General features: G+C 32.6%; 2 protein-coding genes across 2 annotated transcripts in view; both read right to left on the reverse strand.

Moving 5' to 3' along the window:
- Window positions 1–6,506, reverse strand: part of LOC134717962 (uncharacterized) — an 81,914-nt gene extending 75,408 nt beyond the window's left edge. The window contains exon 1 of the mRNA XM_063580463.1: window positions 6,455–6,506. The gene's annotated coding sequence lies outside the window, so the exon portion shown is untranslated. The remainder of the gene's footprint in view (window positions 1–6,454) is intronic.
- Window positions 6,507–11,797: 5,291 nt separating this feature from the next.
- On the reverse strand, window positions 11,798–14,288 carry LOC134717963 (uncharacterized). Its single transcript, XM_063580464.1, has 2 exons — window positions 13,544–14,288; window positions 11,798–12,516 (listed from the first exon to the last, which is right to left on the reverse strand). Exons 1-2 carry the CDS (start codon window positions 14,286–14,288, stop codon window positions 11,798–11,800), a joined length of 1,464 nt encoding a protein of 487 aa, XP_063436534.1.
- Window positions 14,289–22,770: the final 8,482 nt, after the last annotated feature.

Here is a 22,770-nt window from a genome sequence, read left to right on the forward strand (position 1 = left end):
TCCAAAAAGTTGTGTCAAATACGGCTACGGTAATCTATACCCGGGATAAGAAAATCGTTAGTTTTTCGAAAATTCAAAGTTTTGTAAACAGTAAATTTATAAAAATGACCACATTATTGATATGCATGTCAACACAGAAGTGTTGACTACTGGGCTGGTGATACCCTCGGGGACGAAACGTCCACCAGCAGTGGCATCGACCCAGTGGTGTTAATAGTTATCAAAGGTTTCGTATGAAATATGGCCAATAGGTAGAAATACATTTTTTTGGAGTTTTCTTAATCTTCCTTCTCGATTTCCCTTTTAACATTGAAAACAGCTATTTCTTAATTCGGTTGAGATAAAATAATATACGGTTCATCCGCCCACTTATCAGCAATTTTATGTTTCCCGTCAAATGCAACTTTTCTAACTAAAACCTTATCTCCTTTTCAATCGCTGTACCTCTTGCTCTGAGATCATAACCTTCCTTTTGTTTCGCCTGAGCTTTTCTTGAGTGTACAGCTGCTAATTCATACGCCTTAACTCATCTTTCCCTTAATTCCTGAACATATTTTGTTTGTGGTTTGCGTTGTTTTTCAGTAACTAATCCAAAAAGCTAAATCTATAGATAATTGCGGTTCCCTGCCAAACATTAAAAAATATGGTGATTGATTGGTTGATTCGTGTTTTGTTCAGTTATACACATGAACAAGTGATCCTAAATGTAATTTCCAATTGAGTTTTTCATTCGGTTTCGAAGTTCCTAACATAGAGAGTAAAATACGGTTAAATCTTTCTGTCATTCCATTTCCCATTGCATGATAAGGTGAAGTTCTTGATTTTTTAGTCCCAAAAGTTGACAAAGTTCCTGTATTGAATTCCCTTTAACATTTGCTCCCTGATCTAAATGTATGCGTTTCGGTATTCCGTTATGAACAATAAACTGATGAAATAAAACTTCTGTTGTAGTTTTAGCGGTCTGATTTATTGTTGGATAGGCTTGAGCGTACCTAGTGAAATGATTTGTCACTACTAACATATGCTGATGTCCTCCTCTTGATTGTTCCAAAGTTAAAAAGGTCTATACATGCCAATTCCAAAGGTTGTGAAGTTGTTACACTTACCAGCTGTGCTCTAGATGGTTTTTTTCCATTTTATACAACAATCGCAGTTCTTAATCCAATTGTCAATATCTTTCCACATACCTGGCAAAGAAAATCTATCACGCAATAATAATGTAGTTCTATCACGTCCAGGATGTCCCATTTCATTATGTAGAGCCTCTAATACTGTTTTAACATAAGCTGATGGTAGTACAAGCTGATTAAGTATCTTACCATTCCTATCTGTTACTTCTCGGTATAAGATGTTGTCTATCAGTTTCAGATGTTCAAACTGTCTGAGTAACGGACTCTGTTTAATTTCTCCCTTCTTCAGTTTCTTTTCTACCTTAACGCATTCGATCCATGGTTGAAGTTCTTTATCCTGATGTTGTATACTTACCCAATCTATGTCGTTGTAAATTTTATGTTCAGTATCTACTGTTGTTTCATCAACTACTTCTGGTGATATTTATATAGTTTCCACTAGTGGTGTTGAAATCATTCCACAAATAGCTGTAATAGGTTTCATCGGAATGATTGTGTCTATGTTGGTTGGTATTCTTGATAAACCATCTGCATCGGAGTTTTTTTTTTGCCAGGACGGTATGTTATATCAAAGTCATATACTGCAAGAGCAGCTAACCACATTTGTCCTGTGGCATCTAAGTTGGCAGTTCTTAAAGCATAGGTGAGCTTTATTATTGAGATTATTATCGGTTAACACTATGAATGCATGTCCATAAAGATAACTGTGAAATTTGTTGCAAACTGACCATTTGAGTGCTAAGAATTCTGATTTGTGTGCCGGATAGTTCTTTTCAGATTTCGATAGTCCACGGCTTGCGTATGATATTACTCTATCGTATCCTTCTTGATGTTGATATAATACAGCACCTAATCCTGAATCACTAGCATCTGTATGTAATTGAAACGGTTTCGTGTAATCGGTACTTCCTAAAATTTATTCTGTTGAAAGAAGTTCCTTTAATTTTACAAATGCATTTTCCTGTTTTTCTCCCCAAGTCCGTGATTTTTTAGTATGCGGGTTTTTTTTTTCTTTTTAGCTGGTGTCGGCATTTATTCGGTTAATGGTTTAGAAATTTGACTGAAGTTTCGAATTAATCTGCGGTAGTATCCTCGATCCTGCAAAGCCAATAAATTGCCTAATTTCCTCTGGACTTTTCGGTGTTGGCCAATTCTGAATTTTCTCTATTTTATCGAGGTCAGTTTCAACTCCATCCTCTGAGACTATATGACCTACATACTTTACCTTTGGTTTAAAGAAGGTACATTAAGTTGGTGCCATTTTCAAACAAGCATCTCTAATTCTGTTAAAAACAAGTTTTAATCTCTCCATGTGTTCTTCAAATGTTCTAGAAAGTACAATGATGTCGTCTATAAATATGCAACATATTTTCAAGTGATAATCTCCTAAGCAATCTTGCATTAGACGCTGATAAATTGCAGGCGAGTTAGATAATCCGAACGGCATCCTACAAAATTCAAAAAATCTTTAAGGGCCTACAGTAAAAGCTGTGCGCTCTTTATGTGGTTCATAAATCGCAATTTGGTGATAGCCTTGATTTAATATCGACTGTAGAAAAGTACTTATTTCCTGCAAGACAGTCGAGTATTTCCTCTATACGGGGAATAGCATATGCACCAAGACGAGACTTCCACACACATTCTTAGACTCTTATCTTTCTTCCTTACTACAACTACATTTGATGAGAAAGGACTATGTCATTTCCTTATAAAACTTGTTCGCATTAATTGCCGTAAATGGGATCGGACTTCTTCAAACATTGAAGGCGGTATTCGGCGGTATTTTTGCTTAAACGGTCTATCATCTTCTAGTTCTATTTAATGTTGTACAATTGTAGTATGTCCCATATCTGAGTCGCCTTTCGAAAATGTTATATATCTGAGTAATCACGGATAAGTTGTTTTCCTTTTTCAAGTTCCTGAGTTTTTAAATTTACTATGTTAACCTTAACCTATTCTAAAAGAGGTGGAGTATATTCCAAGTTTTCAGATCCAATATTGTCCTAAATAGATACGGGCTGTATTTCGCAAAGTAAAGCACGTGGTTGAATATTTGCTGTTCTTTTTGTTACATTGCTGATATCAACTGAGATCTCATGATTCCTTTATACTCAATGAGTAACGGTGATAAATCTAAATCAGACGGTATAACAGAATTCTTAGTTGGATGTATCATAGCTGATCTATTTAAGCACGGAAGTTCTTTATTGATGTAGCCTAATAAAGTAACATTACTGTTTGGTGGTATAATAATGTTTGTAATTCCAGCAAATCTTACAATAGCTAAACGATGGTTGTTTCGGCTAAGTTCCTTTTATACTTCTGAACGATAAATACCACTGAGTTGTTAATTTAGAAGTTTGCAAAAATCTTTCTCCATATTCGTATCGACATTTTTCAATAATTTATGTCAATACATTCGTTCCTAGTAATAACGGTACCTGGTTGTTATACGGACTATCCGGTATTACAAGTAAAATACATGTATGTGTTCCTCCTGTATCTTTTAAACTAATGTTTACTTCAATAAAACCATCATACGGTAGCATTGTTCCTCCTGCACATTCAATTTTGAGTATAGTATCTAAAGATTGAAGTTCTATGTTGCTCAAATAATTTTGTGAAAAAATCTACTAATGGTTGAAACGGTTAATCCTGTATTCAAAAGTGCCTTATCGTTGATATATTCTATACTGACCTCTGATTCTGTTTGTGTTCCTAAAAGTCCAGGTGGTAAACTATTTTTCAAAGTAAAATTTATGTTCTTTTCAGTTGTTCAGCCACGCATCACAGGCTAATACCGGTTTAACAGATTGCCATCTTTGTCGTGTAATGCCCTGTAACATCTTGCAATGTGGATAAACAGGTGACTGAGCTTAACCATTGTGTAAAATTAGAAAGTAGGGGAACACAGAATAAATGTGTAAAATCTATGGAGCTATTGAATGTGTTCAAAGTATTAAATTTACCTTAATATGAAAGGTCTATATTTTTTCCCGCCACAAGAGAAATACATTGTCTAGGCCTGCTGCTGGGGTGCCTGCCAATCTTTCATTGATGCACTTAGGGCATGGCTGAGAAATTGATTTTGAATAAGACTATACTCATATCCGCATTTTGACCCTCCCGCGCTAGAGAAAATCGTAATTAATGTGAGTGATAAACATTCATGTTGCTTCTGACATGTCATAATTTTATTTTGTTATTATTGAAATTATATGTTGTTATAATTTTGTAATAAAATACAATTTCACATTTTTGTTGCTAAACTTTTTTGGCTCAGTATATATCATTTCTCAGTACTTTGGATATTAAATTGACATGTACCCTCATATAAATATAAATAATATTTATAGAATATGACGCGAGGTGAAGTATCGATTACTTTTGCTTTTTACGTTTTCAAAACAGAATAGTCGATTCAAACTCGTCCGAACATAAAATGTTTCACTCGACTCTCTATGTACGACATTATTGCCAGTTTTTATGATTTTTCAAAACAAACTGTCGCCGATGGTATAGATGAAAATTAATGCTTTAAAAAGATCAGTCTATTATCTTACTGTGGAATTTTTTCATGTAAACAAAGGATCCGCATAGAAACGAAGATGGCGGAATTACAATGGAACACATTCTGGAAAATGTGAAGGTCAGGGCTATCACAGTGCAATCACTTAAAAGGTAGGTCAGTAATGGTTTTTCTTTTGACGATTTATGAATGGAATGTGTAAAACTATATCACGAGTGACCGTGTTTGATAGTTTGGATTATTTCAGCTGATTGCGACTATAGGCTATATGGTGAATCTTTTGGGAGGGATACATCCTACTTTGTAAAGGAAAACACTGAATCAAACAATGAAATAAAAAGTAGTTAGCATTATTCCGTACTTTCCGCTATAAAGATGATGTGCTCTAACTAAATAATTCAAATTTAGTGACTATGTTGAACGCATCTATTCCATCGAACTCGAGATAGATAAAGTATGCAACTGATACAGTTAAGTCTGCTTCATAAATTGACCTTCATATAGAAATTGACAATGAGGGTCGGTTGAAAACAAAACTTTACGACAAACGAGATGATTTCAGCTGCCCAATTGTGATATTTCGATTTTGTATGTAGCAACATTCCAGCAGCGCTAGCATTCGGAGTATACATCTCCTAATTGATACGATATTCCCGGGTTTGTATTTCCTATCATGATATTCTTGATAGAGGGTTGATAAGGAGATTTACTAGAATTGTATAGAGTAGACAAATCAATGTTTTGATACCTGTAATACTAAAAACTGGAAAGTTGTGATTGAATATTTTGAAAAAGAATTTTGCTTAACGTGAAAACACCCTATATTGTCAACCTCCTTGATAATTCGAGGTCAATCACTTTATCCGTATACTATTTCATGTAACTTTGTAGATACTCACTTAACATTTCCGTCCTCGTTTATATTAATAACAGTTATATAAATAAACTTATTATTGATATCAGGTTTAACACTTTGTACATGCACCAGACGTGCCTTTCGATCCACAATTTTAAAAGAAATGAATATAGATAAATAATGTATGTGCTCGAAGATATTGTTAATGAGTGCATTGAGCTGCGTTATAGCGAAGAGACAAAACAATAGCATTTATCAAGTTCAATAAAGCCTTGTTTATAACATCTGCCATACAGATAAAAAAAAATAGATATACATTTAGAACTATATTTTACAGCTAATGAATAAACTCATCATAGATACCAGGATTTAAATGCGCCAAATGCGTGTTTCGTCTACAAAACACTCATCAGTGACGCTCGAATAAAAAAGGACAAAAAAAAATGTAAATATGCCAAGGTAGTATATCAACAACCAGGTGTTCTTTGAACACTATAAGCTATATCATTAAACTTCATGTCAAAACACAAGTTGTTGATGATTTTATACGAGGGAAACCACTTACTCTATGCCATGTCAAATACCATACTTTCTATCATTAAGACTCTTGATTCAGTGTGCCCTTTAATAAATACGGATTATTATTTGGTACAAGACGTCATAGCTTATCACCATGAAGTTTTATTCTAATAGACATTAGGGTCAGAACATTCAGTGTAATAACTTTGAATCTTTCGCCTCAATTCGAAGACACCATCATACCTGAAAATTTAAGTGTTAATTGCGTCGAACAACATTCATCTAATCAAAATAATTATTCCTTATTTCAAATCACTCCGAGTAGACAATTAATACATGTATATGTAATGTTGTATGAAATATGTCATAAATAGACTGGAAGAAAATACTCAAAAAGTGGCTTTTTAGTTTAATACTTACCGTATTTCGCGATCAGAAATTATATACGTCCTTCATACACTTTCAATATTTGCACTTGAAATATTAAAATGTGATGAATATCAAGGGTCAATTGTTTCATGTCAAGTAAAGCGTTTCTTCTATTCTTAAATCATATTTATTTCCGTCAACCTAATGTCATCATTTTTATTTGAAAATTTGGTAAAAACAGAAAATTATCAGATAAATATGTAATGTTCAGATAAAACTATATTTAAAGAACAAACTTTTTCATAAAATTAGATAAATGTCCCAAATGTATTATCTTATAGAATTTCCAGCACTAGAAAAGATATATAATGCTAATTGTTATGTTTAAGTTTATATCTGAATTTGCAATGTTTATGTTCCTCACAGTGACTTGTACAAATAAAATCAAACTGAAAAAAATCTTTTTATCTGTAATGAACGATGAAAGAAAGACATACTTTTTTTATTAGTTTTTATTTTGTGTTGCCAAAAGTTTCCAACAATAAATCGCATGTTTTTGATGATACAGCTAAAATATAACCATTGACTCGGAGTGATATTATATCGGGTTGTACTCTTTGACACATCCCCCATTTCCATTTTCAATTTCATGAAACAGACGCAGCAGTCCTGTCCATTTCCTACCAAAGTAGAATAACTTTGTCAAATTTTTAAGAAAATTAAACGAACCAAATTAATTTGAAGACTTTACCAGGTAAGTCTAGAGAAACCAATGGCTTCCTTTGTAACTGCTGCAGTCCCTGCAGACTTTACCAGGTAAGTGGTATAAATCAATGCAGAGTTCACAAAAAGTGGTGGTCCTTAGGATTTTACCACCAAAATTTGGCATAGGACTGACACAATTTTAGTATTTTCAATAGAACTAATAGTAAGGACCTGCAGATTTTCTTCAATGACCACCAAGGCAAAAAATTTTTCGCAAACTCTGTCCATGGAGACAGGCTTGTTACCAAATTTACCTAAATATACATAGTTTGATATTTACACCTATACATAGGAACTATTTTGTTTTAAATATGTAATACCAGTACAGGGTCCTATTTTCTGGAAAAAAATCTATCTGAATCAAGCTGGCCACCAATTTGTTATTGAATTTTATTTTCAGTGAGATAGTACCAAGTCAGGAATATGACAGTTCTTGTCCATTCGTTTTTGATGCGTTTTGTTATTTGATTTTGCCATGTATTATGGACTTTCCTAATTGATTTTCCTCTGAGTTCAGTATTTTTGTGATTTTACTTTTTACAGGATAGGATCAAGGTTTATAGACATGGTTATATAAATATATTTTCTGGCTTTTTTTTAACCAAAGCTATATTAAGAATTCTTGAAAATAGACATACTACAAAACCATGCAAATCATTTCAATGACAAAGTTAACTGAGAAGAATTATCATAGGAAAATAAACCGTTATATACTTAGTTTTCATATTGAAGGCACGAAAAGCAAATCAATATGCTAACCAATGGTGGTGTTCTCGACAGTAAGACCAATTTGGATGGATCAATTAAAGAAAATGTTAAGCTGTGTCTCAAAACTATCTCAGACGCATCTTCTGTTTGGACGTCCTGTGTCATTAAGTCGCCTGTAGAAAGTTTCCTAATTGGCAATCATAACACGTATTATTTTTGATATTTAACGTTTATTCATGAAACCAAAACCAAATCACAATTTTTGGGAAAACAATAGTCAAGAAATGAGAATCAGATGAACAATCATTAAGAGTTGTTTTTCTTTGCATAGCGTTTATTAGCTTAATATTACAAACAAACCTCTGCTAAAACAAAATTATTGTAATAAACATGATCAACCAATTAAAATCATCATTTTCTTGTTCATACAGATAAGAAAGCTGTGAAAAAAGAGGAACTGATCTCAGTAAATTTTATAAATGAGGAACCAAAAGAAAGAAGAAGGATTAATCTTTCAAATTGTGATAATTTCATTATGACATACTTATTACATAATTTATTGTTATTTATTACATTGGTTGCAATGAATTACATTGATTTCCCAGTTAGATAAAAACCGATAATTTCACATGTGAAATAAACGTGGTTATTTCACTCTCTGATGTCATACAACAATAGGCGTTGTCAAGACGTCGATAACGTCGAAACAAAACATGCGTAGGAAAAACATATATATAGCTTGCGCACTCGTTTAATCCATGCGTCGTTCGGTCACGCGTTGTCTTATTTTCTGATATTCAAATACGGCGATTAGTTATACTATAAGTAATTAGTTGCCATATTGTGATGTCCATACTTAAATGAATTTTGCTTCTTTATTATTCATAGCATCCCACAAAAAAATATAAATTTTTGCACAACACAGTTTGACCTACAAAATGGTGTCTCAGATTTTTTTGTATTTAATTCTCTCATAAATCTTCAATGAAGTTTGCAACATCAATTCATAAAAGACCACTAAATTCAATTGGGTATAAAATTTGTTCTATTGTTGTTTTTGGAAATCTGAGAATACAAAGAAGGATGAAATGAATTACACCAGTTTAAAGGAATCTGATTGGGGGTGAAAAAATATTTGTATTGTGCTATCTAAAAACAAACTATAGTTATTAATTTTGCTAAGGGGCATTACTCTAGATAGCATCTGATGTGCGATTTAAAGGAAAAAGAGTTTTTACAATGTTGCTTTTATTTTGTGTACCCTTGTATATATATTTTTATATTTTTACTATGAAAGTGAATACTATGTACGTTATTTACCGTTTACAACATGTTTTCTTTCCGTTGACGTCATTGGCAAATTACTATCATCTACGCCGTTTATCCTTGTTGGGATTCTGAGTTCTTTATCGTTTCGGGATTCTTTGTCAAGACCTATTAGGTCTCTTCTTGAAATGTTTTGCCAACTACTGTCCTCATACCGGTGCATTTAACATATTCAGCACCATTCCGTTTACCCGAAACAGATAATAAACAAAAAAATTAAAATGCCTCACCTCAAAATGTAATTGAAGTTCCATTGTTGCAACCAAGTTTTAGAAAAAGGACGACATACCTTAAATTTGGAAACTTTGGTGTCGGGATATTGTGGCGGATTTGTGTATAATTTACCTTTATTTACCCGTTTATTTACAAATTAAGGTAGATTCATGGTATACCACCAACTTGGATTGTACAATTACAGTACAAAATCGGTCTAGTTATTTGCCTCAATCTGCAAATTTGGAGACAGATTTGCAATTCAATTGTTACAGTTTTTTTTCTATTTATAGAAGACTAAGTTATTGAATCGTATTATACAAAATACTTTAACAAATATTAATTTTTTTAGTTTTTTTAGTTTTGAAATCATTTTTTTTCAAATAAGCCATTTAAGGGGAGATAACTTTTAAAGTACAAAATTTATACTGGTCTAATAGGGCTTTTGTTTATTTTTACTTCTAACAAGAAAACAAGTTCGGTGACACCATGTTTTCTTTTTATTTTTTTAAAACATATTATGAAACCTTTCTTCTCACAATTTATTTCAAAATTCTTTCTCATAGAATTGTTTTATGCACACTAATGCGTTTTTTCATGAACAAACTAACCAAATTTTGGCAATTTTCAACGACTCATAGCTTTAAAAATAGCACGGTGACCCATACTTTTTATTAAATTTTTGAAAATAGCATAGTTAATTCTTCATTTTGGCAAATTATAAAAAAATTCTGTCTCAAAAAAGTATATACTTGTGATCTACCTTAACATTGAATTTCTCAAACTAGAAACACGACAAAGCTAACTTACTGAAAGAATCTGATACTGGATGCAATTTTAATATTTCCGTTTATCGTGGTTAAAAGCTGAAAGAAATTATGAAATAAAGTTGTGAACATTAAAATCACTTTTAAAATACTAATAAGTTATTTATTGTTTACAAATATGATATATAATTGTAGGAAATATACAGAAGATATAATAACATAATATATTTTCCCAACAATTAACATTATGATATTATCATACCGGTACGCGATTTCAGCGTTTCAATTTTTAGTGTTACTTTATTTTGGTGTGTTTCTTTTTTTGGCACTGTCATTGGAGGCAGAAAATAGACCACATAAACACTGCAACCAGAAATAACCCAATTGACGGTATTGTTATCATTTCATGCTACTGTGGCATGCTTCATTTTTTTACATAAATAAGGCCGTTAGTTTTCTCGTATGAATTGTTTTACATTGTCTTAACGGGGCCTTTTATAGCTGACTATAGCGGTATGGGCTTTGCTCATTGTTGAAGGGCGTACGGTGACCTATAGTTGTTAATGTTTGTGTCATTTTGGTCTTTTGTGTATAATTGTCTCATTAGCAATCATACCACATCTTCTTTTTTATATATTGGTTATGTAAACTACTTTTTTGACAAACGAATTTTATGCTATTTACAAGCTTTATTCGGAAATAAAAGTGGTCCTTAAAATTTGTAAATATAATCTTTTGTATTCAAAAAACATAACAGGTCAAAGACAAGACATTATTGCCATCGATAGAGTTACAAAATTGTCAAATCTCGAGAATTGATGCTGTTAAGGCATCGATTCGAAGTGAGATAATTTTACTTGCCTTCAATTTAGTTCGGTATGTTTGCTTTAATTCTAAGCATAAACGGAAACTCGATCCGAACTTCGCCATTTCTGTTGTCGTCTTTGTTATATTAATTGTATGTTCGTTTGAATAATGGTGTCTGTTGTGGTGTATGTCGGTGGTGTTTTTTCCACAATGTGTGAGGAATGATGGATGTTTTAACCAAATTAATGTCACACCTTTTTATGTGTGTTTGAGTTGCTAAGTCAATATAACGGAACTATATCCAACTGCCAGATAAGTTGGAGATCTTGCAAGCTATAAAACCAGGTTGATTCTATTTTTTTCCGAGAAAAATTCCGGTACCAAGTCAGGAATACGGCAGTTTTTTATTTGTTGATTGATATTTTTACATATTTTTGTGCACTTTGCCTATGTATATGTACATTCTATATAATAAGGTCTTTTTGTATTCTTGTTTTTGACATCAATAGGATTTTTTTGATACAAAAAGATGAAATTGTGGAAGAAAACGATACTTGTTTTGATTGTAAAACTAAGCAAACATAATAGGAAAATTTATCGTATTGAGTAAAAAATCGACACTCGATGAAATCACAAAAAGGTAACATTTTTACATTTTAATGTTACATCGATAAAGAGAAGTTTTGGAACAATGTTGAATCTATTGAAGTTTATGAATCAATATATGTAATAAAAAAAAGGGGGGAGAGAGAGAGAAAAGAAAACACATGACTTCAAATCTTGTCCTAGTACATGAGTTTGAAATATTTCATTTGATTCTTAATTTGAAGTGTTTGAGTATGTCCAATATGGGAGTTGCAATACATCCATTGAGTGGATGGTTAGCAATTGCCATTCCTATACATCCCTGTTTCGGACTGAGCACATATATACATGTGCCTGAGTCACCTGGTCGAAACGGTATATTTGATATGTAAAGCTGATTGTATACTCTGCGCATTGTTCTTTTTATAGTCATATTGGTACCGGTTTGCCGAAGGAAAGCCTGTTGCATGTGAACGTCGCCTATTATTGCAGAAAATCTACTCTGTGTTGTACAGAAAACCATTTCGTGGATTAATCTATCGATTTCAACACTACTTGTACGATTACTAGGTGAATAAATGTTTTTGATAACATCACTAACGATGTTTTTAATTTCAGGTGATATGTTCGGCTCACAATTACGTTCTATACAGCTTGTAATGGTACTGTCATCCGGATAAATTGCTATAGGAATTTGTCTGAGAGCCTTGATAACAACTTCTACGATTCGTTTAATTTCGTCGAGAATTGCTTTACTGTATGTTTCCTCGATTGATTCCAATTCAATGTGTCTTGCTTTATTTTCCATAGCCGAAGGGCCTATTGCATTCCAATATCCTGATACCGCACCCACGCTAGCAGTTTGTAAAATTGGTCGTGTTAGGCCGAAACATAGATCTTTGTGGTCAACCCAACTATCATTTAGATACTCTGACTTCATACCTGTAAAAAAATATAACTTAACGAAAAACTGAATAAAAACTATGTATCTAATCATTAACATGAAGTATCTGTAATTTATGAATTAATGAACTGCTTTAGCTTTACGGGCGTTGGATTTTTACTTTTTTATTTTCGACGTTGATTGTTGTGTTCTGAGAATAGACAACTTTCAAGTTCGATACATTTTTGTCAAAATCTTTGATTTTAGCGAACATTATTCGTTGTTTAGGGGCATCGTAACTTTCTTTTTAATGTTTAGCGAATGGTAGGAAAACTATAATGCTCTATTGCGTGATTTTTGTCTTAAATTTGAATTATCATAATTGACAATCATCACTTCTGCCACTAGGGAATTGTAATTAAAAAGCCACAGAACATACATTATTTCTAGTTCATCCTGCTCAACGACAATCACTAAGACCGTTGATAAACGTTAATAGTGTAGGGATACAGGCGATCCCTATACCTTCTATATGGTAAATGACGTCATAAAGGAGAGCATTATTAACGAGTTTTTATGGTGTTTGATTTCTGATAACCTCTTGATATCTTTATAGATTTTCGTAAATCGAATACCAATATCAAAAAATTATGAAACGAAATTTGATTCACTAGCTCTACTATAGAAACATATTTACAAATAATGGGCTTATAATCATTTACGAACGTTTCAACTTAAAAAAAAAATCATCAATGATGCTAATGAAAGTTGAAAGGTAACAACAGTACGAAGTTAAAACTACGATAATTTGTAGAATTACTTAAATCGAACTTTGTAAAGTGTTTTGTCATCGCATAAACGCCAAAACAAATTTGCATGAATGTTAGAGCAGGCATTTTTACAGCATGAATGAAGGCAACAGTAGTATACCGCTGTTCAAAGAAACATAATTTGAAAAATCAAAAGCGTCTTAAAAAATAAAGTTTTGTAATGAACGTTGTGGAAACTACGTCAATCATGTTTTTTTTCTTTAATACGTTAAGTATGTTAAAAAGATAAATTTAACGACTGCTTATCAGGACTTACCTAGATCAGTAAATGATAACCGTTTATTCTCCGTATGAACATAATCAGAATTATCAATTTTGGTTTTTTGTAATTCAACCAAAGCTGCGTCAATGCTTGTTTCTCCAGCATTATCCATTTCGAATGCTATATCTCTAATTTTACCACATTTAGTTGATCTCTTGTTCTTCCTATAAAGTTTCACTTCCACTATTTTTCCGTCGTCTAGTGAAATATTGTCCGATGCAAGTTCATCGACGTTCAAAAATACGTGAAGGCATGTCAAAAGTGCTTTATCTCCACGAACCTGAACGAAACCTCCAAGTGTACCCCTTTTATATCCGTCTGTTCCAATCTGATCCCCAACCTTCAAGTGTGATAGAAGACGAGGACTACCGTCCAAAAAATCTGTCTGCATTCCGATGAAAGTTCTTGGAAAATGACTGTCGCCAATGGGTATGAACCCCTTTTTCTTACAGTATAGTTGTATACATGATTTTTGAATAATTCTGTGATTATTCGTTTCAAAACCGGTAGACTTTAACGATGATTTGCAAATCAAAGAGAGGTTTTTGTGCTCATCAAATAGGTTCTTTGAGACTCGACCTGATATCGATATTTTATTTGGTGAATGAATTGTACTACTAGAATTCTGTAGATGATCGTGTACTTCAGAACATTCGCTATTGCTCTCCCTTCCATTACATATGTACTGGACATCAATTTCCCAAAAGCTGTTTGGTAACTCAGAACATAATGCATCCATCTCTACTATTATTACCATTGTTTTAGAACAAAACAAACGTGTTTTTTCCGTGCAATTACACTTTGTTGCAGGCCAGATGTCGATAATGTTTCTTTTTACACTACAACTTAATTTTGAAAAATAAATCTTTGTTATTAACCAAGATATAATTTTGGAAGTATCTGGGTCTTGCTTAGCCATCGCAATGCACAATCCTTCCATCAAATTCGTACGATATTCCTGCTTTGTCTGTGTGTTGACGTTGGATATCACAGTTAATAAAAACCGACATAACATCGAGGACTTATTATCAATCACAGGTAGGATAATCCTTTTCCAAAATTGGGAGGAAATTGTATTTAGCCGAACGTAATTAACAGTTAACATAAGAGTCTCAAAATCTGTCATTTCTTTATTCCAATGAAGAATGGAATCAAGTGGTATTGCTGGAATAAATATTATATACACATATGATACAGGATGAACTGTTTTATATAACAAAGTTTTTAAGTACAATATTTGCAATATTTATCGTCATATATTTAAATATAGATAAAAATCGCCTTCACATGTAAGTAATGCGTGCTGTATTTTTCCTTTTCATTAAATATTCTCAAACTGTATAAACAGTTTCTGAATCAGCGTTAATAGCACGGAGAAAGCATTAATTTAAAACCGAGAAACTGATGGTACTTGAAGAAAAATTATTTTTAAACTACTTTATGTTATGCAAAGTAATTACAAAATGTAATTAGCTTTTAAGAATACGTCATATGATCGTCCACTTACATTAGTAAAACAAATGTCACTATAATCGGAAATAATACGTTTGTTTTTCTAGCTGTTTAGTTAAAAGCTTCAAAGAAGCTATGAAAGAATGTTGAGATTTTATGTGTCACTCGCAAATGAAAAACACGATTTCCCATAAAAATGAACGGCGTCGTTCCTTTTGCTGTCAGTATGTGTGTGTGCGTAGTGTACATTTAATTGCTTCGATATTAATCTTATATATATTTTAGTTTCTAATACTTACATGCAAAGGTCGTTATTGAAGTATACAATCTCTTGTCAACAACACAATTTACAACAAAACCATTACATCGAAGAAGTAAGTTGTTCAATCCTAACGAAAGGTATATGGTAAGAAAGTAATTAATATCATTTGTATATGTAGTACGGTTAAAAACAATGGATCGACGTAACAAAAAGTCATATGTAATCATGAAAATCAGACAATTCCCTTATCTCGGTACATTTTATTTTTCGTTTGTGTAATATCTGAAAACACACAATAAAAACTAATATTGGATGATCCTATATTTAACTTTCTATCCCGTTAATGAATTCGGGTGACGAGCTAGTACTTTGAATTACAGATTTCCCGATACACAGATAAACGAAATTGGATCAATTACGGTGTAATCATTGTTAAACATTAGTTCCAACAAGAAAAAAAGTGGAGATAATAATGTCAAACTGGGGTGTCACGTACACAATTAAATTTAAAATATTAAGTGTCACCTTGCACATAACATAAATGTTATTACACGTCTTAAAATATAGAACTGTGTATGACTAAACCATACAACGATGCAATAAATAATAAAACAGTACAAATTAAATACCTTTATCATTGTCCAATGCTTTCATCTTCTTATCATGATAACTGTATAATCTTTTGTCCTTTATACAATCTATGTATTTTGTATTCAGGTTATTGGCATCTACATTTAAATGTATATAAACCTATAAGTTAAGCCTTTTTCAACTGATTTTTATAGTTCGTTCATATGTTGTACTGTTATACCAATGTTCAAGGTTTGGGAAGGGTTGGAATCCCACCAAGATGTGTAACCACGCCACATTCTGTATCTATGTGCCTGTTATAATTCAGGAGCCTGTAATTCAGTGGTTGTCGTTAGTTTTTGTTTTTCGTTCAATTTTTGTACATCAATTATGCCGTTAGTTTTCTCGTTGGAATTGTTTTACGTTGTCTTTTCAGGGCCTTTTATAGCTGTCTATGCGATATGGGCGTTGATCATTTTTGAACGCCGTACTGTGACTTATAGTTGTTAATTTCTGTGGCATTTTGTCTCTTGTAGAGAGTTGTCTCATTGGCTATCATAATACATCCTTTTCGTTATATTAAGCATACACAGAAATGACGACAAATTGTATTTTTGCATGAAAATGTATATTTTATGTACTGTTTATGTAAAGTTTTTCACATAAATAAGAGACCATTTCAAAACTCTTTGAATACCCGAAAACTGGACTGAAGCGCTTCTTTCACGTATAAGAATAGAAATAAGGAATGTGTCAAAGAGACAACAACCCAACCAAATAGCAGATAACAACCGAAGGCCACCAATGCGTCTTTTAATGCAGCGAGAAAATCGAGAGGAAAAACTTGTCTATATAAAATGTAAACGATTCCCTTTAGTTATTTGAGTAGGTCCGGTAAGACCTCTTTTTGGCCCCAAAATATAGTAGTTTTACAAAATTGTTAAATTATAGATTTTTGTTATTTATTGGACAGAAGAATGCTTCTGCTACATACATATGGGCTGTTTTTGTCAATACATGCACATAAATCGGGTTTTAGCACCATTCAGTCATGCTAAATTACTGAAATCTTCAAAATTCTAGCATTTTCGTTAAATTTTAGACAGTTTCCGTGTAAAACGAAAGTGGCCGCATTCGTGTTCATCCTTAATATTGAAATGTTAGTTGTATTTTATGATAATACATAACATATCTAAAGGTTGTGGATGAACACGGATGCGGCCACTTTCATTTTTGACAAAAACCATCTATAAAGTGTCATTTTTCGGCATATTTGGTAGATTTTTCATATTTGAGCTTGAATCGGATGGTTTTTAATAACTAAATCAGTTAAAATATTTCACATAAACTTATTGAATCAAGTGAAACAGTCACTTAAGTGTTTAAAAAGTGGTTAAAATCTTTCGTCAGATGAACCTGAAATTTGAGGCCAAAATCAGTCCTGATCGGACCTTCTCCTTTAAACTCTTTCTGAAATATATAACCTGTATGACTATCCGATGGTTTCTTATTAAAAAGCTTTAGGTTGTTTTCAAACCTCGACAGGTTTCTACTTTCTACAAAGCTGTATGAAGTTGGAAATATATTCACAGGAGAGGTGGGTGAAGTCTGTTCATAGTGCATCACTTCACGTGCTGCAGATTCTGTGATATCTTTAAACGCAATTTGTTCCAAAGGCTGAAGAGAAGTTTAATATTGATAAAAATATCATTATTACCGTTACTGTAATGTAAAGAAATGCAGATTTGTAATGTAACACATGAAAATTGATCATTTAACAATAGTTCTTCACTGTTCATTTTAATTTATACGAATCATAGTAACAAACAAACAGTGAGCGACTCGCATCATGAAATCAATAAGAAGCAAGACCAGGTTTGACGACAGGTTTCAGGATGCACCCGCCGCATTTTTGCGCCGGTCACCAGTCAGGAGCCTCTTGCATTTGTCGGTCTTCTATTATTATTTTTTTTAGTTTCTTGTGTACAATTTGGAAATAAGTATGGCGTTCATTATCACTGAACTAGTATGTATTTGTTTAGGGGCCAGCTGAGAGACGCATTTGGGTACGGGAATTTCCCGCTACATTGAAGACCTGTTTGGGACCTTTTGCTGTTGTTTTTTCTATGGTCAGGTTGTTGTCTCTTTGACACATTCCCCATTTCCATTCTCAATTCTACCATTTGCTAATAATGCCATGAAGGACATGCTTATTGTAAAATAAAGGCTATGTTGTCAAAATACGGAACTATTAGAGAAAATAAATTTGTTATTATGTTTACAAATGTTTTAAAATGTTTGAGTGTTGCTTATAACGCTTTATTCAACAAGGAGTTTCGCACGAAATTTTAATAAGTATTATTTTCATTGAAGAACACGACATATTGTCTTCTTGAATATACAACGATAAAATATCTTCTAAAAATTTAAAAGTTTATTTCATTTTAGAAACTTCAATATTATCAAGGGTAGATTGATTAATTTTATCATGGATTGATCCTTTATGTTCAGTGTACAAATAAATAAAATATTGGATAATCGTTAGATGAAACATGAACATAACATAATTCAATACTGTATACATTATCTTGTCATATTTTTTTTTAAACTCTTACAAACACATAAAATAACATGTAATCAAAAAGTAAAACTGGGGTCCATCTCCCTAATGTTCCCTTTGGTCATAAAAGAAGGACGATAGATACCAAAGGGACAGTCAAACTCATAAATCTAAAACAAACTGACAATGCCATGGCTAAAAATGAAAAAGACAATTAAACAAACAATAGTACACATGACACAACATAGAAAACTAAAGAATAAGCAACACGAACCCCACCAAAATCTAGGGGTGATCTAAGGTGCTCTGGAAGGGTTAGCAGATCCTGCTCCACATGTGGCACCCGTCGTGTTGCTTATGTGATAACAAATCCAGTAAATAGTCTAATTCAGTAGGTCACATTCATGAAAGGGAAGGACGTAAGGAAAATATCCGATATCATTTGTGAAACGGTTATTCCATTACGGTCAACCAACTCGTGATGGCGTCCGTAAAATGTACGAAGGGGTGATTTCAACTTCACCATTTCGAACTCTTGGTTTAATACCTTCCTTGTGAGCAGCAACCCTCTATCAGGAAAATTATGAAAGGAAATGCAAGCACGGTAATATCGTATCAATTGGGAGATATATACCCCGTATACAGGTGCTGCTCGAATGTTGCTACTTAGAAATGGAAAGTTCACAATTGGAAAGCTGAAATCATCTCTTTTGTCGTAAAGTTTTGTTTTCAACCCACCCTCAATGTCCATTTCTAGATATAAGTCAAGATATGAAGCCGACTTAACTGTATCTGTAGTATCCTTTATCTCTTGTTCGATGGGATAGATGCGTTCCACATAGTCACCAAATTTTGAATTATTTAGTGAAAGGATATTTCTAACTTATTATCTTTCTTCCTGAGAAGTTTCTGCATGTAATCAGCCTCATAATAATAAAAATAATAAGTCGGCAAGTAGAGGAGCACAGTTTGTTCCAATTGGAATGCCGAAAGTCTGTTGAAAAACATGTCATCCGAACGTAACAAAATATGTTGTCAATCAAGAAATCCAGCATCTTAATAATATCAGTTTCAGAAAAGAAATTGTTTGAATCAGAGTGATCCTTTACAAAGTAGGATTTATTCCTGCCTAAGACAAGATACTTGTATCTACGTTGGCCATTCATTTCTATGAAGCAAAGCAATACCAACTCTTTCAATTTGTCTTTTAGTTTGGAATGTGGAATACTTATGTAAAGAGTAGAAAAGTCAAATGTTTTAATACTGTTACAAGATGAAAGAGAGTTAGATTGAATGTACTCTAAAAGATCTTTGGAATTTATAAGTATCCACATCTGATTCACGCCACCTCTAGAATAGGCAGTTTCACAATAACTTTGAAGCCCGTCTTTGATTGCTTATACAATAAATGTTGATAATTTAGAAAGAGGTTACGTGAAGCACTTGAAAGACACATCAATATACCGTTGTTTGTAAGGACACTTATGTAGTTTAGGTATCCTATTCCGTGATGGAAGATCCAGTTCTTCATCTTTGGCTGAAATTCCAAAAGAACACAGAACAGACATATAGTTATCCAGGATTTTCTCTTTGGTAAGTGTCGTGAGGGTATATGTGAGTTTCCAAGTGAATTGTCAATACCTAATTCGTTTATCAAGCAGTAAATGTAATGACTTTTACACACAAAAACAATGTTATTTGGGGCTTTGGCTACGGGGACAACAACATATTTCTCAGGGATGTCGGATAGGTGTATTGCAACATTTGTGTCTTTAAAGATTGACGTAGCATGGGCAGTGATGGACTCATTCAGTTTCTTAATTCTGATTTGTATTAACGACCTCACTGCCTTAATCAATTCGGAAAGAGTGTCTATGTCTTCCTTTTCGAGCTTAGCCCATTGCCTGGCATAACCCTCGACTGAATCCATCATAATTTAAAGTTGTATTTCCAATTGATGGATTTAGGCTCACGATATTTCGGACCTTTCGATAACACATTTCGTAGAAAAGTGTTATTAACAATGTTGAGGTCACCGATAAAAACGTGGCTAGCAGGATTATATGTTAATTGGGAACTAGCACAAGTGCAATCACGAGGTTTAGACTTGAATTCGTCAATATCGAGATCCTGCAAAACGTGTTTGTAATTGGAATTAAATTGGTTTAAATGAGGGTTTGTAACAGTAAATTCCAAACATAAATTGAACAGAGAATGAAGTTTTGATAGGGGTGATGAATAAATGTTACATACCCGTAGCTTTCAAAATATTAAGATTTAAGCCTTCTCAACAAATTTCAATTCACAAAGACATTTTGGACGCACGAAAAATACTAGCATTGGGTCGACGCCGTTGCTGGTGGATGATCAATCAGTGTTTAGGTACTGATGTATAATATATATGTAAGAAGATGTGCATATGAGACATCTCTCAATCAAAGTCACAATTTATAAAAGTAAAGCATTATAGTTCAAAGTACGGTCTCCATCCTCTCGCCTTGATTCACATTGAACAGCAGCCTATAAAGAGCCATAAAAATTACCAGTGTAAAACCTTTCAAACGGGAACACCAACAATATAATCTTTATAATAGTCGAGAAACGAAAAACACTTATCAACTAACAACAACTGAACATCAGATTCCTGACTTAGGGCATGTGCAAACAAATGCAGCGGGTTTAAACGTTTTACCAACCTTCACCCTAATCTGAAACAATAGTGTAGCATCACAACATTGAAAGACACACTTTAAAATATAAATTAAAATGGCTTGACTCAATCTAAAGACATATTGACACTAATTTACAAGCACTGATCGAATAAGTTTGATCTGTGATACAATGTAAATATGAAATCAATAAAATAAGAGCGGAATAAATTAAGGCGACGGTATTATACTTCTGTGAGATGTTAAATAATTTGGGGAAAAGACAAAAATAGTCTTGAACAAAAAGCAACCATATACAACAACAAAAAACACAGGTAAATGAAAATAATTTTGTGGTAAGGTACACGGTTTACCGGGTTCGAACCTTGTAATCTTACTGCTCTTGGTGTTCATATATAACGGCACAGAAATGCATGTCTTCATCTTAGGAATAATTTAATGCAGTCAAATTGAGTTCTATCCTATTAATGTTACCTGTACGATCTGTATTGATGGACGTTTTCTGTGGACTTTTGTTTCTAAGTTAGGTGGTGGTTGGGTGTTTGGTGCTTGAAATATAAAAATAATTTATACTTTACAGGTCACTTTTTTATATCTTAAAATCAATTTAAATACATTTAATATTATAACGAACATTTGGTGAAAAATTCATATTTCCTCAACCATTAGATATAAGCCAAAAGTCACTAGCTACGTGATATGGAAAAATTTACATTTTTTTTTTTTTTTTTTTTTTTTAAACTCTAATTGATTCTTTATTGCACATATTGCTGTTTTACAATTAAACTTGGTGTACAGCATTTCATCAAGTTTCCCTGTTAGATTACAACTGAATACCCAGGGATAATATTCAGTAAAACTAACTATTAAATTACATTGGTTTAATTCACATATTAAACTATTATTATAGTTGTTACAAATAGTCTTTGCTACATCACTAAAAGTATTTTCAGATATATTCATATAAAAATTATCTACACAATAATTGTTTTACGGAATTTGATCATTCATCTGGAATGATTTTTAGGGTTCTTTTATTATTTAATCAAAAACATTGCGGTCAAGTGCCCTCACACGACTATCGTGCTCTTCGTGTTTGGACATTATTTTTTTGTTCAAAAGACATTTTGTTTTGTTCAATAATTAATAAAACGGAAGTAATGAAATAACAATTCGTTTTTTATCAATCGATGTGGTTCAATTTTGTTACCATAAGCAAAGATACATCACTGATGAATTATTCACTAGCAAGCGCGAATTAAAATACGACTTTTATCAGTTTTCCTATGATTCCTGTAACATATAAACAATATCGGAGACCGAAAGAAAAACATTCTGTTGAAAATGTGTATAACATGATCAACAATGCATTGTTAACAGTCAAGAAGTCTATTGGTTATCAAAACAAATCAATTCATCAATTTATATACATCTTAAATGTAAAATATGCAATTAAAACACCAATTTATTCAAATATATTGATTCTATCTAGAGCAAGACTGTTTTATCTTTACTTGTTTTAAAATGTTATCGAGTATTTAAATACGTGATTCAAAAATGTTTATTTAATAACCATTCATAAAAATCGTTATAAAAGAATATCATATCAATTCATCAACAATTTGGCAATTGTTAAAGTGTTCAAAATGATCAATTTATTAACATGTACCTAATTGTTCTCTGTTAGCAATGGGTATCGTCCTCTTTT

The sequence above is a fragment of the Mytilus trossulus genome, chromosome 5 (assembly GCF_036588685.1).
Source record: "Mytilus trossulus isolate FHL-02 chromosome 5, PNRI_Mtr1.1.1.hap1, whole genome shotgun sequence".
NCBI classification, from domain to species: domain Eukaryota; kingdom Metazoa; phylum Mollusca; class Bivalvia; order Mytilida; family Mytilidae; genus Mytilus; species Mytilus trossulus.